We start from the raw sequence: 14,165 nt of genomic DNA, 5'->3' as shown, positions 1-14,165 counted from the left end.
TTGTAATTGCTGTAGCTAACAGATGGAACATGGCTGAAACTGAAGTGAAATGGCCACTTTGTGCTTCTGTATTTACGTAATAGCCAGCACTCACATTAGGCATTTAATTTTTATAATGTATTTGGTGCCATTCATTCAGTATGCAATGGTTCATCAGTAATGAATTATGTTATTGCAAAAAGTAAACAAACAAGTAGCTACACAAAAAAAAATTGGACTTTAAAGAATCAATGGTGAACCGATAAAAAGAACTGTGATATGGCCAAAAGCAAACAATAAGAAGTGCTATAATTATCCCTCTATAGCTAGTTGGGATTTAATTGATGCACTAGCTGCATTAAAATCAAAAACCAGTATGGGAATGGGCTGGAAATTCTTCAAAGCATCAGTTTCATAGAACAGAACGTGTGATCAAAGCTGGTAATACCTTAGCTGACATTCCTGGTGTTTAGCAATTCAAAGAATGCATTTGTTTACAATGTACACATTGCTACAGTGTACATCATTCAGTGAATAGACTAATAGTTTCAAGCTAAGTTTGATCATACAATGGCATAGTCTGTAGCTACAGAGCTTTTATGGATGTGAATCGTGTGATTCTCTTTCCTTCTCCTCCTCATGGATCTATCTCATTTCTAAAAGCCAATAATAGCATACGTATTATATAACTCCCTGCTTGTTTGTGGCCATCAGAATTAGCTGTCTACAGATGGACCTACATAATGATTTTGATTTGATTTATAATTTAAACTCAAAACCAGTCGGCCCCAGCCGTTCTTCTCCTGGTAGCTACAAGTTGAGTTGAGCTCAGAGAAAGCAGCTATAAAGAAAAGTGAAATTTTCTCAAGAGAAATAGCATTTTAGGCAACTAGATGATTAGTGGCGACAGTTAAAGGTACTAAGAGCAGAATTGTGCAGTTTTGTTCCATTAGCTACAAATTCGGGAAAGGGCCATAACAGACTATGCATTTTTATTTAAATAATGTTGGGGCATGTGAATGAAATCATTTCGAACTGATCAAGCAGAACTACAAATGTGTCGAATCCTGCTACACAGGCTTTCAGTAGCCTCCCTAGTGGGATAGCCGGTGACTAATAAATATCTATCTTTCGGCTATTCCAAGTCTTGCAGTTTTCACACTTTTGTCTTCAAAGATTCACGTTTCTTACACGAATTAACACAATTTTTTTGCGTCATACCGACAGCCTGGTCTAGACACATTCGTGCGCATGCGTACAACAAGATTCCTACCGACAAAAGTCAGTTTCCTGTGTTGTACACTTTGTGAATGGATCGTTGATAAACTCTACTACTACTATCACTACTAAAGATATCACCAAGCAAGTTGAGGCAGGACGCTGACGTAGCTAGCTAGCTGGTCCAAGTTCGATTTTGTAGACACTCGGATTCCACGTGTAAGTTTATACACTTTAGATACTGTAGCTAAATGTTAGCACGTATATACAGTAGCTTAAACCAGTAGTCATGTGTTATCTATACAATTCACAAACTACATACGTAGCTATGACTACTTGAACAGTCAGCTAGCCATAACACTGATGAGCTAACTAACACACGTTGGCCTTGCAAAAGTGGCCCCAGCTAGGGTGTCTTTCATTTGTATCCAGCACACTTGCCATCTGTGCTGAGGGTGGTACACTGTTAAAATGAAGAGTAACCACAACTCTCAAGGAGTTCCCAGTGTAGGGAGGATTTAACACCCCTGGAAAGTAACCATTACTCTAAAGGAGTAACTGGGGAGTAACACATGCTCTGAAGGTGGTGTCACTTACTCTTCAGAGTAATGGTTATTCTCTTCAGAATGTTGGTTACTCTCCATGGGGTGTTAAATCCTCCCTACACTGGGAACTCTTCAGAGTGGTGGTTACTTTTTATTTTTAACAGTGTAGGCAAGGGAATTTCGGGAAAATTAGCTACTAGACTACACATACTAACATACGACTGCCTGGCTAACAGGTAGAGTGGCATGCTGCTATAAGTATCAGACCACTGCATACCTATGCTGGAACATTTTTTCAAACACCATAGAATGCTGTGGATAACTACTAACAAAAGCTTTAATAGCTTAATGAAATCAAACTTGTATAGCTATCCTAAGATCAAATCACTAATTAATACACTTCGTATGACTTCTCTTGTGACTAGTTGATTGTCTTGCTCATTGATTGCTAATGGTTTCCTCACTATAGGAAGCTAGAATGGCAGACAAAATTCTCAGAAATATTCTATTTGGTTCAGTGATAATGTTATTGAATGTGTTGTCAGGTTAGCATATAGCTGTGTGTGTCATGAATGTATGTATACTGTTGAATCTGGATTAATTATTTCCTTTTTCTTATACATCATCAAACCTTTGTATTATGTGTCTGATGGGTAGTAGTGATTGAGTGAAATTATAGCTATGTGAATGTATACACAGAGTCATACCTGTAAATTCTTGAAATGTAGAGGGGTTAAAACCTGGTAATCTAATTTTTTGTTATTCTGATTTATGTTAGAAAAAATAATAGGTTTTGAGAACACAACTGACATTAACCATAGAGCAATTAATCATTCTAGAATTTGAATAGTGTACAGAGGATACATCCCTCACCAATGATACACAATTTTTGAAGGGGCAGCCTTTGCAATGCTAATGCCAAATCTAGTGGCTTTTTGAGTACTTTGATTAGCACGTTACAGTGATGATTACCACCAAATATGCTTTTTGTTTCTTAAAGCTGATAGTCAGAGTTGCATAAACAATCCTGATGTTAATCAAATTGGAGAGGTAACAGTTCAACAAGGAAGACAAGTGGTTGTGCCAGATGCTAATTTTAACTGCAACGGAAGAATTACTAATGTTGCAGTTAGTATGCGGTTTTCTGGGTTTGCTACTGATTTTCCCCTCTTCCAAGTGTGGCATCCATCATCTCCTAGCTCCAGTGTATATAACAAGACTGCTGAAGTTCAACTACCAGGAGGAGACTTTATTGGCAACCTTCGAGAAAATTATTACTTGGCTAATGTATCATTAAGTGATGGCAAACAAATTGAATTTCAATCTGGTGATATCATTGGATACCATCAGCCAGCAGATCCACGACGTTTAGTATGGAGCATTCAAACCAGTGGATATACTGCATACAGCAATAGTGTTGCTAGCTCTATGAATATCATTGATATTTCTAATGCAGATAATGTTGATAATGAGCATCAACCATTAGTTGCAATAATGTTTGGTAAGTTTTGTTTAATATGTACATATCTTTCCATCCATCCATCCATCCACCTGTCTGTTTCTGTATATGTGACCAGATTTGTGAAAGGGGTCTCCCACACACATCTAATTATATTTACTTACTTTAGTGACTCATAACTTCAGATTGGTATAAGCTTTGACTTGAAATTTAGTCAGTGATAATAGGTTAACGGACGAAGAAGTTTCAGCTATGTATAATTTTTCAAAACCAAAGTTATGGTCTTTCAAGTTCATAGAAGTGGATGTATAGTGTGGAAGACCCCTTTTCGCAAATCCAGTCACATATCAGTCACTATAATTATTATGTTTACTAATGGTATGCAGACATTCGATGTGATGACCTATCAACACCATCCAATGGAGAGATAACATCATGTAGTTCTGGTAGAGTAGGAGTGGGTTATGAGGGAGACACTTGTAGATTCACATGTAACACTGGTTATGAGCTAACCGGTAGTGACACTAGGACCTGTCAGAGTAATGGAAGTTGGAGTGGTATTGACAGCATGTGTAGGAAAGGTAAAATATGCAATACATATTTTATTAACTTTCAATTGGACTTTTAAAGTTCCCTGTCCATCACTTGCTGATCCTAATAATGGAATAATCACTTGCTCACTGGGAGATGATGGAGTTCCCTCCAATGAAGACACTTGTAGTTTCACATGTAACACTGGTTATGAGCTAACTGGTAGTGACAATAGGACCTGTCAGAGTAATGGGAACTGGAGTGGTACTGAGAGTGTGTGTATAAGAGGTATGTGTGTATGTGCATCTAATGTATATCAGTACATATTATGTTTGTGTTGTTAATCAGTTCCCTGTTCATCACTATCTGTTCCTACTAATGGAACAATCACTTGTTCACTGGAAGATGATGGAGCTCCTTCCTATGAAGACACTTGTAGTTTCACATGTAACACTGGTTATGAGCTAACTGGTAGTGACACTAGGACCTGTCAGAGTGATGGAAGTTGGAGTGGTAGTGATGCTATGTGCGATAGAGGTACCGTGGTTATAAAAGTATGCTAGAGCCAATTAATATTGCTGCTATCTTTAGTTCCTTGTCTACCACTTACTGACCCTAACAATGGAATGATCACTTGTTCACTGGGAGGTGATGGAGTTCTTTCCTATGAAGACACTTGTAGTTTCACATGTAACACTGGTTATGAGCTAACTGGTAGTGACACTAGGACCTGTCAGAGTGATGGGAGCTGGAGTGGTAGTGGTGCCATGTGTGATAGAGGTACTGTGGTTTTAAAATCATGCTAGAACTAATTAATAATACTGAATTCTTTAGTTCCCTGTCCATCACTTACTGACCCTAATAATGGAATGATCACTTGTTCACTGGGAGATGATGGAATTCCTTCCTATGAAGACACTTGTAGTTTCACATGTAACACTGGTTATGAGCTAACTGGTAGTGACACTAGGACCTGTCAGAGTGATGGGAACTGGAGTGGTAGTGATGATGTATGTAGAAGAGGTAAATGAATAAACATGCTATTAGAAAATTACGTAGATTATACAAATACTACATAGTTACTTGCCCATCTCTTTCTGGTCCTGATGGGAGGAACATCAACTGTTCACTAGGAGATGATGGAATCCCTTCATATGAAGACACATGCAAAATTTCTTGTGCTGCAGGTTATATTTTAACTGGTAGTGATACTAGGATTTGTCAAAGTGATGGTACTTGGAGTAACATTGACAATGTTTGTCAAAAAAGTATGTTAAATAATACTTCGTTGTTATGTATGATTCTAAAATTGTAATGCAAATTAATATTACGATGTTATGCATGTATTTAGTGTCCTGCCCTACAATAAATGAAATACTTGATGGAGCTGTTGACTGTGAATTTGAAAGCAATGCTACTCCTTCAATTGGAGAAACTTGTAGTTTCACATGTAACACTGGTTATGAGCTAACTGGTAGTGACACTAGGACCTGTCAGAGCGATGGGAGCTGGAGTGGCACTGCAACCATGTGTAGAAGAGGTACCTATGTGTATCTTAGTGTACTCGTTTATATGAATGTTGTTTAATAGTTCCCTGCAAATCTCTTACTTGTCCTAATAATGGAACAACTGATTGCTCACTGGGAGATGATGGAGTTCCTTCCTATGAAGACAGTTGTAGTTTCACATGTAACACTGGTTATGAACTAACTGGTAGTGACACTAGGACCTGTCAAAGTGATGGGAGCTGGAGTGGAGTTGACACCTATTGCACAAATGGTATAAACTATATATTCTTTTGCCATGTTACCACAATCTTATTACAGTTTCAAAATATTCTACCACTTTGGAGCCAACTCAATCATTGATCACACCTTCATTACATCCCAGTGGTATGTACTAAGTGTTTAAGATAGTATGAGTATAGTCATGTGCAATCTTGTCTAGTGCCTGCATTAGGTGAAGGAACAGATTCAGGAGATAGCACAGGAGGAATAATTGGAGGGATTATTGCAGCTATCATTATCATCATTGTTGCTGCATTAATTATAGTCACCTTGTTATTTGTGGTGTGTCACAAGAGACGTAAAAGTTCATTTAAGCGACAAGAATCACAAGGTTTGAAATTCTGAGCTATATATGTATGCACATATCCTACCTACTTTGTTAGGCCATACAAGTGAGTTATATGTTACAACTAATGATGATGCTACACACGAAACAGAGTATAACTTATACAGCACCATATCACAATGGAAACCATCTGTAAGCCATGCATGATTAAATGACTAAATGTAATTGTGTAATTACAAGCTATATAGTACCTACATAGATTGTACAATCATTTATATGCTATTCCTTTCATAGACAATGACAAGAGAATCTATTATAACAATATCTGATATTAGACAACATGTGTTTCAACCAGAGTATGGAAATTTAAAGGACCACACAGACTATGAAGCAGTCCCTCAGTATGACCTACCAGAGGATGTTAATCAACAGTTATTAGGAAAGCCAGAATACATATACCTCGATGATCCTCTAAGTCTTGCAAATATTCCAGAGCCATATGATTTACCTCTGAGTAGTAGTAACTCTTCTGTATTAAGTTATCAAACAGTTTATCAAGATCCTGGCCATGACAAAACAGTTATTTATGAATGGTTTAATAAGATGAAGTTTAGAAAAATACACAGCAGTAATATTAAGTAAGTGGTTGGTAACTGTCCTTGCTGGGATTGGGATGAGTATACACTTGACTCGTTTTGTACTTTGTATTCGTAGTATTCTGCAAAGGCTTGGCTCTGGCCAGTTTGGTGTGGTGAGATTAGGACTATGGACTGATGGTTCTAGTAGTACTATGCAAGTAGCAGTGAAGACACTCAATTCAGAATGTTCAGAATCAGACAGAGTAAAGTTTATGAGAGAGGCAGCCATTATGGGCCAATTTCTCCACAACAACATAGTACAATTACATGGAGTAGTGACTGAAGAGGAAAACATGATGATTGTACTGGAGTATATGCCGAAGGGAGATCTACGAAATCATATACTGTATATTAAGCATCAGTAAGGTCACCATTATATTCATCAATTGCTGATAAACTGTACATATATTGCAGCAGTAACAGCTACACCCACACCTTTTCAGTAAAATTACTCAACTACTGCAGACAAATAGCAGCAGGAATGAACTACCTTGCTAACAAACAGTTTGTACACAGAGACCTGGCTGCTAGGAATATATTAGTATCAAGTGATGATGTGTGTAAGGTATACTGAAATTGTTATATGATTATCAGGTATCTCAGTGTAAAATATCTAGATTGCTGATTTTGGGATGGCACGAGATGTTTCAGATGACACATACTATGTAACATCTGATGGGAAAATACCAGTCAAATGGACTGCTCCTGAGGTAAACAGCTACAAACAGTAAAATCAACACCTAAAAATTCAAGCTGTTTCTGTTCAGCTATGTTATGCTCTCACTTACATCAGCAGTATCAAACATTTTCTATTGCATGTATATGCTCTGATAAACTGGACAAGGTCTTGTGGACTGTCCTGCGCAGCAGTTCTAGCTGAATAAAACTAGATACTTATGATCAATCGTTTGTGTGCATCTCTCCTGACATAATGTTGTGAAGACTATGCACAAAAAAATTAAGAAAAATTTGTTACTTTATCCTATTGACTTAGTTTAATAGTCTATATGCACCAGGAATACTGTAGTAATAGTGTTGACTTATGTACGCACATAACTATTTACTATGACATCACTCACAGGTCAAGCAACTGAGTGTTATAAAAATTGTTGTCAATAAAGATGTTCTTTGAAACTAGTCTTATGTTGTGTTTGTGCATGTAAAATTTGTTCAGATTTGTAGGAGGCAAGTAACCTTGAGGCCTAAAAGTTGCCATATAGTCAACTATGCCATTTGTACATGCATATAACATAATATGAATGCTTATGCATTACAAAATATGTAATATTTATCTATAGGCATTATTTTACCACAAATACTCTACATTAAGTGATGTGTGGAGTTATGGGTGTGTTTTGTACGAAATATGGAGCCTTGGTCATAAACCGTTTGAAGAGTTTGCAGCTAACAAGGTTTGTTTTATATATTATAACTCTGGAAATAAAATTCAGTTCATATACCATAGACGGTTGACCTACTATGCACCGGATTTAGACTACCCCCACCTCCAGGCTGTCCCAGAATGATATACCAACTGATGATTGAGTGCTGGTAAAGGATATAATTTACTCTGGTGTTTGTATTATGCATCTACACACTAGGCACATGGATCCAAAAAAGCGACCGAAATTCTTTGTAATTGTGGACAGGCTTCATGTTGATGATGAAGTCCTTTACCAGAATGATCATGAAGAAACACAAACTAATTTAGGAGATGAAATATCTACAAGTCTCAACTTGTATAAAGACCTTCAACTAACATACAGTAATAAGAGCTAGTATAATTACACATAACATTCTGCCTCCCTTGTATATGTATAATGAACATATAATTATGTGTGCTGCTAATGCAATGAATTAAATTATATGACCTTTTTATTGTAACTATACAGTGAAGGTGACACATTTTGTTTGCATGTGGGAATGAATTGTGCCACCACAAATGTTATATAGCTGTTCTCAAGACTAGAAAATCACATGCCCATGCATCTACTCTACTATAGTTGCACGTTAAGGTAAACATATATTTATAAATGACACATTCATCTTGCTTCATTTACCATCTTCATCCACTAGCTATATCTCATCTAATTCCACTGCTTATGATTGTATATATTATCCAGTTGACAGTTTAGTAGAGCGGCTAAATGAAAAAATCATTCACTTTTCGATATATAAAAGCACCAAACTATTTGCTTGATTCAATCAAACTATTTCATATTAGATATGGTGCCATTAAAATTACCAATCATATCATGCTCAAAAGACCTGACAATAAAATCAATAGAAAATGTATTGGGGAAGCTATAAAAGTGTTCAATAGTAATTATACTGAAACTTTACATTTGCACAGACAAGCAAGGGATGGTCATATCCAAAAGCTGATCAAGGAAAGGTGACTCCCTTCTGGGGTACAAGTCTGCATGCAGAACTGTAGGAGCGCTAGCCTGACAAAAAACCTTTCATTTTTTTCCAAAGTTTTATATATGCCTCAAATTTCAAAATAATTAGCCTGTCTGAAACATGGTTATTATAATGCTGTGCATGATTCCAAAATTTTGCCACATGGGTATACAATTTATTGAACAGATAGAGGTTCCCGTGTTGGAGGAGTGATGATTGTTGGTTAGTCATGAGTTTCCAAGTGAACAGCTTCCAAGCTCGGAGGTTGTTACTGTTTCTATATCGTTAGTGCCAGCTATAATCTGTTGTATGGTGTATGTACCTCCCAATGCCACAGTGGAATATCATATTGAACTTATCAAGACACACGGTAGTGTGTCGTGCGGCCCAAGAAGCCGGCGCGCCACACCGTGAGTATATTTACAGGAAGAAAGTAAACGTGATTTTCACACCTTTGTAGCTCTGTGATTCTTTATCCGATTGAAACCAAATTTGCTACAGAAGTGTCGGCTAGGTAGGGGAATCTACATTCCACATTTGAAGAAAATCGCTCAAGCCATTTCCGAGATACAAGCGGCCAAAGTTAGGGTTTTTTTCTTCTACTTCTTTTCGCACACTTTGCAAAATTCGCCATAAAACACGAATGCGTGCTCCAATCGGGCTAAATTTGGCACACGTCAAGGGCTCATTAAGGCGAATCTCAGTACCAAGTTTGGTAGGAATCCGATGAACATTCATGGAGTTATGACCGATTATTTGCGTACAATTAGGTCGAAGGTCTGTCACGCCCACAAGGTAAACCACTTGAAGGAATGAGCTGAAAATTGCTATGTAGATGGAGTAACTATCGTAGGAGTGCGTTTTTGTGGTTTGAAAGCGGTTAAAGGCCATTGAGATATGACACAAAACCCAACCTGTGTCAAAATTACGCAATCGATTTTTATGATTAAAAAACTATTAATTTTCACGCCTACCAGGCACACCGCTTAGAGCAGTGAGCTGAAAATCGGTGTATAGCTGGAATAGTTATCATAGAAAGTCCTTGCAGTAGTACAGAAGAATCGGATTACAAACCACTGAGTTATGATTCCAAAGCCAACTACGTGAAGCATATGCGAGATCGAGATACTCTAATAGAACAGCCACGCTAATAGAGCATTCAGCTACGTTTATAATTTACTCCATTATAGACTTATATTACATTGCAAGTTATTCTGTAGGGAGTTCAGCTACAAACAAGTCACCCTGTAGTCAGATCAGCTAGAAGAAGATACCTAATAGAGAGTTCAGCTACAAAGAAACCATCATGTAGAGAGTTCAGCTACAAACAAATCACCCTGTAGAGAATTCAGCTACAAACAAATTGCCCTGTAGAGAGATCAGCTAGAAGAAGTTACCTTGTAGAGAGTTCAGTTACAAAGAAACCATCGTGTAGAGAGTTCAGCTGCAAACAAATAATCCCCCAGTAGAAAGTTCCACTATGTTCAGTTAGAAACAAGTCATCCTGTAGAGAGATCAGCTAGAAGAAATCACCCTGTAGAGGGTTCAGCTACAAAGAAACCACCATGTAAGAGAGTTCAGCTGCAAACAAATCACCTGTAAAGAGTTCAGCTAGAAAGAAGTCACCCTGTAGAGAGATCAGCTAGAAACAAGTCACCCTGTAGAGAGTTCAGCTAGAAGAATTACATTGTAGAGAGTTCAGCTACAAAGAAACTACCATGTAGAGAGTTCAGCTGCAAACAAAACGCCCTGTAGAGAATTCAGCTACAAACAAATCACCCTGTAGAAAGATCAGCTAGAAGAAGTTACCTTGTAGATGGTTCAGCTACAAACAAGTCATCCGGTAGAGAGATCAGCTAGAAGGATCACCTTGTAGAGAGTTCAGCTACAAAGAAATCACCCTGCTTCATCTTTTCTTCTTCCTGTGGCAAACAAAAAATGATATGTTAAAAAGCTCTAAAGCCGGCCATAGGCCGGCTTTGGGATATACAAATACAAAAAGAAGTGAAATCTAATCCAAAACAGCCAAGCTGTAAAAAAAGAGTGCAGCCCTCAGAAAGGCTATGGTGAAAAAAGATGTGAAATCCAAGGTGGTGGTCTTGGCACAAAATTCATCTGAATTGTCGTTATTATAATTTTTACCATTAACCTACCATCACAGCCATTTCTTGGCTGCCACCTTGGATTTCACATCTTTTTTCACCATAGCCTTTCTGAGGGCCGCACTCTTTTTTTACAGCTTGGCTGTTTTGGATTAGATTATAATTAACTATTTACAATCCCTGCCCAATCAAGTAATAATATTTGGTGACTTTAATATGCCGGATTTCACTTTGCTGAAAGCTAAACAAACAATTTTTGTAAGTTCATATTCAAATCTAACCTTGAACAACTAGTGACTTGTCCAACTCATAAGCATGGTAATGTGCTTGATCTAAAATTGACTGATAGCTCTGATAACATAGTTGACTTCACTGTTCACCCTCTGGAGTACCGGTGCATTTCATCAGGGAAAGACCACCACTTGATTACCTCTGCCATCTGCTGCAAGAATATCATACCAAAGCCTGTTATTAAGGAGACATTCAATTTCTAGTGTAAAAATAATCTAATCCAAAACAGCCAAGCTGTAAAAAAAGAGTGCGGCCCTGAGAAAGGCTATGGTGAAAAAAGATGTGAAATCCAAGGTGGCGGCCAAGAAATGGCTGTGATGGTAGGTTAATGGTAAAAATTTTAATAACGACAATTCAGATGAATTTGATGTCAAGACCAAGTGGCACAAAATTCACCTGAATTGTCGTTATTAAAATTTTTACCATTAACCTACCATCACAGCCATTTCTTGGCCACCACCTTGGATTTCACATCTTTTTTCACCATAGCTTTTCTCAGGGCCACACTATTTTTTAACAGCTTGGCTGTTTTGGATTAGATTTCACTTCTTTTTGTATTTGTATACCCCAAAGCCGGCCTATGGCCGGCTTTAGGGCTTTTTAACCTATCATTCTTTTCTTTAATACAGGAAGAAGGAAAGATGAAGCAGGGTGATTTCTTTGTAGCTGAACTATCTACAAGGTGATCCTTCTAGCTGATCTCTCTACCGGATGACTTATTTGCAGCTGAACCATCTACAAGGTAACTTCTTCTAGCTGATCTTTCTACAGGGCGATTTGTTTGCAGCTGAACTCTCTACATGGTAGTTTCTTTGTAGCTGAACTCTCTACAATGTAATTCTTCTAGCTAAACTCTCTACAGGGTGACTTGTTTCTAGTTGAACTCTTTACAGGTGATTTGTTTGCAGCTGAACTCTCTTACATGGTGGTTTCTTTGTAGCTGAACTCTCTACAAGGTGACTTCTTCTAGCTGATCTCTCTACAGGATGACTTGTTTCTAACTGAACCCTCTACAGGGTGATCTGTTCATAGTGGAACTTTCCTACTGGGGGATTTGTTTGCAGCTGAACTCTCTACACGATGGTTTCTTCGTAACTTAACTCTCTACAAGGTAACTTCTTCTAGCTGATCTCTCTACAAGGCAATTTGTTTGCAGCTGAATTCTCTACAGGATGATTTGTTTGCAGCTGAACTCTCTACACAATGGTTTCTTTGTAACTTAACTCTCTACAAGGTAACTTCTTCTAGCTGATCTCTCTACAGGGCAATTTGTTTGTAGCTGAATTCTCTACAGGGTGATTTGTTTGTAGCTGAACTCTCTACATAATGGTTTCTTTGTAGCTGAACTCTCTATTAGGCACCTTCTTCTAGCTGATCTGACTACAGGGTGACTTGTTTGTAGCTGAACTCCCTACAGAATAACTTGCAATGTATAATGGAGTAAATTATAAACGTAGCTGAATGCTCTATTAGGGTGACTGTTCTATTAGAGTATCTCGATCTCGCATATTCTACACGTGGTTGGCTTTGGAATCATAACTCAGTGGTTTGTAATCTGATTCTTCTGTACTACTGCAAGGACTTTCTATGATAATTATTCCAGCTACAAACCGATTTTCTGCTCACTGCTCTAAGCGGTTTGCCTGGTAGGCGTGAAAACTAATAGTTTTTTATTCATAAAATTCGATCGCGAAATTTTGACACAGGTTGGGTTTTGTGTCATATCGCGATGGCCTTTAACTGGATTCCTTTCAAACCACAAAAAGGCACTCCTACGATAGTTACTCCATCGACATAGCAATTTTCAGCTCATTCCTTAAAGCGGTTTACTCTGTGGGCGTGACAGACCTTCGACCTAATTGTACGCAAATAATCGGTCATAACTCCATGAATGTTCATCGGATGCCTACCAAACTTGGTACTGAGATTCACCTTAATGAGTCCTTTACGTGTGCAAAATTTCAGCCCGATTGGAGCACGCATTCGTGTTTTATGGCGGATTTTGCAAAGTATGCAAAAAGAAGTAGAAGAAAAAAACCAAGGAAAAAAAGTAGAAGAAAAAAACATAAACTTTGGCCGCTCGTATCTCGGAAATGGCTTGAGCGATTTTCTTTAAATTTAGAATGTAGACTCCCCTACCTAGCCGACACTACTGTAGCAACTTTGGATTCAATCGGATAAGGAATCACGGAGCTACAAAGGTGTGAAAATCACGTTTACTTTCTTCCTGTAAATATACTCACGGTGTGGCGCGCCGGATTCTTGGGCCGCACGACACACTACCGTGTGCCTTGATCAGAGTTAGCAAACTCTGCTGACCACAGCATGCTGCTATACACTACCTATAGTTGGATATGTCAAAGCTATATAGTACAAAGTATCCTATACATTCAATAGTAAGGAAACAATACACTGGCAATAGTATGGCTTCTGATTTATCATACACATGTACACTTGTACAGTTATGTGATCACAATAAGTCAAGTAACACAGTGGTACACAACAACATTGTTTCTCTGGTATCATGACCTTAATAATACTGTGGTTAAATATAGGTAATGATATAAGGTTTCCAAATGAATGTGTTATATAGCATGAATAGATTGGATACTTATTAACACGTTGGTCACCCTTGCAGAGACTAAGTCAGAAGATCAATGGCAAAGTGAACCTACAAGAAGCAAATTTGCTTGAGAATGAGTGTTATCATTGTATTATGCATTTAAAAATAGGCCATGAACATGAAGAAAGACATAGGAAGGACAGTTATGTAATTTTTATCCCCAAAAAGTACACACATATTAAACTTTGTAGAAGTAATCACTACTTGCATGACCTATCCCAAACAAATTCAAACTGAAGAATTACTTTTGAAATCATTTTATTACAGCATTAATCTATGTACGTACTTTTTACTTCTGTTACC

At 37.7% G+C, this 14,165-nt stretch overlaps 1 protein-coding gene across 1 annotated transcript in view; it reads left to right on the top strand.

The window, feature by feature from the left end:
- Window positions 1-8,276, top strand: part of LOC136251323 (uncharacterized) — an 86,660-nt gene extending 78,384 nt beyond the window's left edge. The window contains exons 2-19 of the mRNA XM_066043759.1: window positions 3,588-3,782; window positions 3,832-4,020; window positions 4,081-4,269; window positions 4,324-4,512; window positions 4,567-4,755; window positions 4,812-5,000; window positions 5,084-5,272; window positions 5,323-5,511; window positions 5,559-5,624; window positions 5,680-5,850; window positions 5,903-5,997; window positions 6,100-6,443; window positions 6,520-6,804; window positions 6,858-7,008; window positions 7,061-7,153; window positions 7,742-7,855; window positions 7,909-7,994; window positions 8,045-8,276. Coding sequence (XP_065899831.1) covers window positions 3,770-3,782; window positions 3,832-4,020; window positions 4,081-4,269; window positions 4,324-4,512; window positions 4,567-4,755; window positions 4,812-5,000; window positions 5,084-5,272; window positions 5,323-5,511; window positions 5,559-5,624; window positions 5,680-5,850; window positions 5,903-5,997; window positions 6,100-6,443; window positions 6,520-6,804; window positions 6,858-7,008; window positions 7,061-7,153; window positions 7,742-7,855; window positions 7,909-7,994; window positions 8,045-8,222 — 2,919 coding nt within the window. The 5' untranslated portion in view covers window positions 3,588-3,769 and the 3' untranslated portion in view covers window positions 8,223-8,276. The remainder of the gene's footprint in view (window positions 1-3,587; window positions 3,783-3,831; window positions 4,021-4,080; window positions 4,270-4,323; window positions 4,513-4,566; window positions 4,756-4,811; window positions 5,001-5,083; window positions 5,273-5,322; window positions 5,512-5,558; window positions 5,625-5,679; window positions 5,851-5,902; window positions 5,998-6,099; window positions 6,444-6,519; window positions 6,805-6,857; window positions 7,009-7,060; window positions 7,154-7,741; window positions 7,856-7,908; window positions 7,995-8,044) is intronic.
- The last annotated feature ends 5,889 nt before the right edge of the window (window positions 8,277-14,165 follow it).

This window comes from Dysidea avara, chromosome 3, assembly GCF_963678975.1.
Source record: "Dysidea avara chromosome 3, odDysAvar1.4, whole genome shotgun sequence".
NCBI classification, from domain to species: Eukaryota; Metazoa; Porifera; class Demospongiae; order Dictyoceratida; family Dysideidae; genus Dysidea; species Dysidea avara.
The sequence above is the reverse complement of the archived record's forward strand: the minus strand, read 5'-3'. Positions and strand labels throughout refer to the sequence as shown.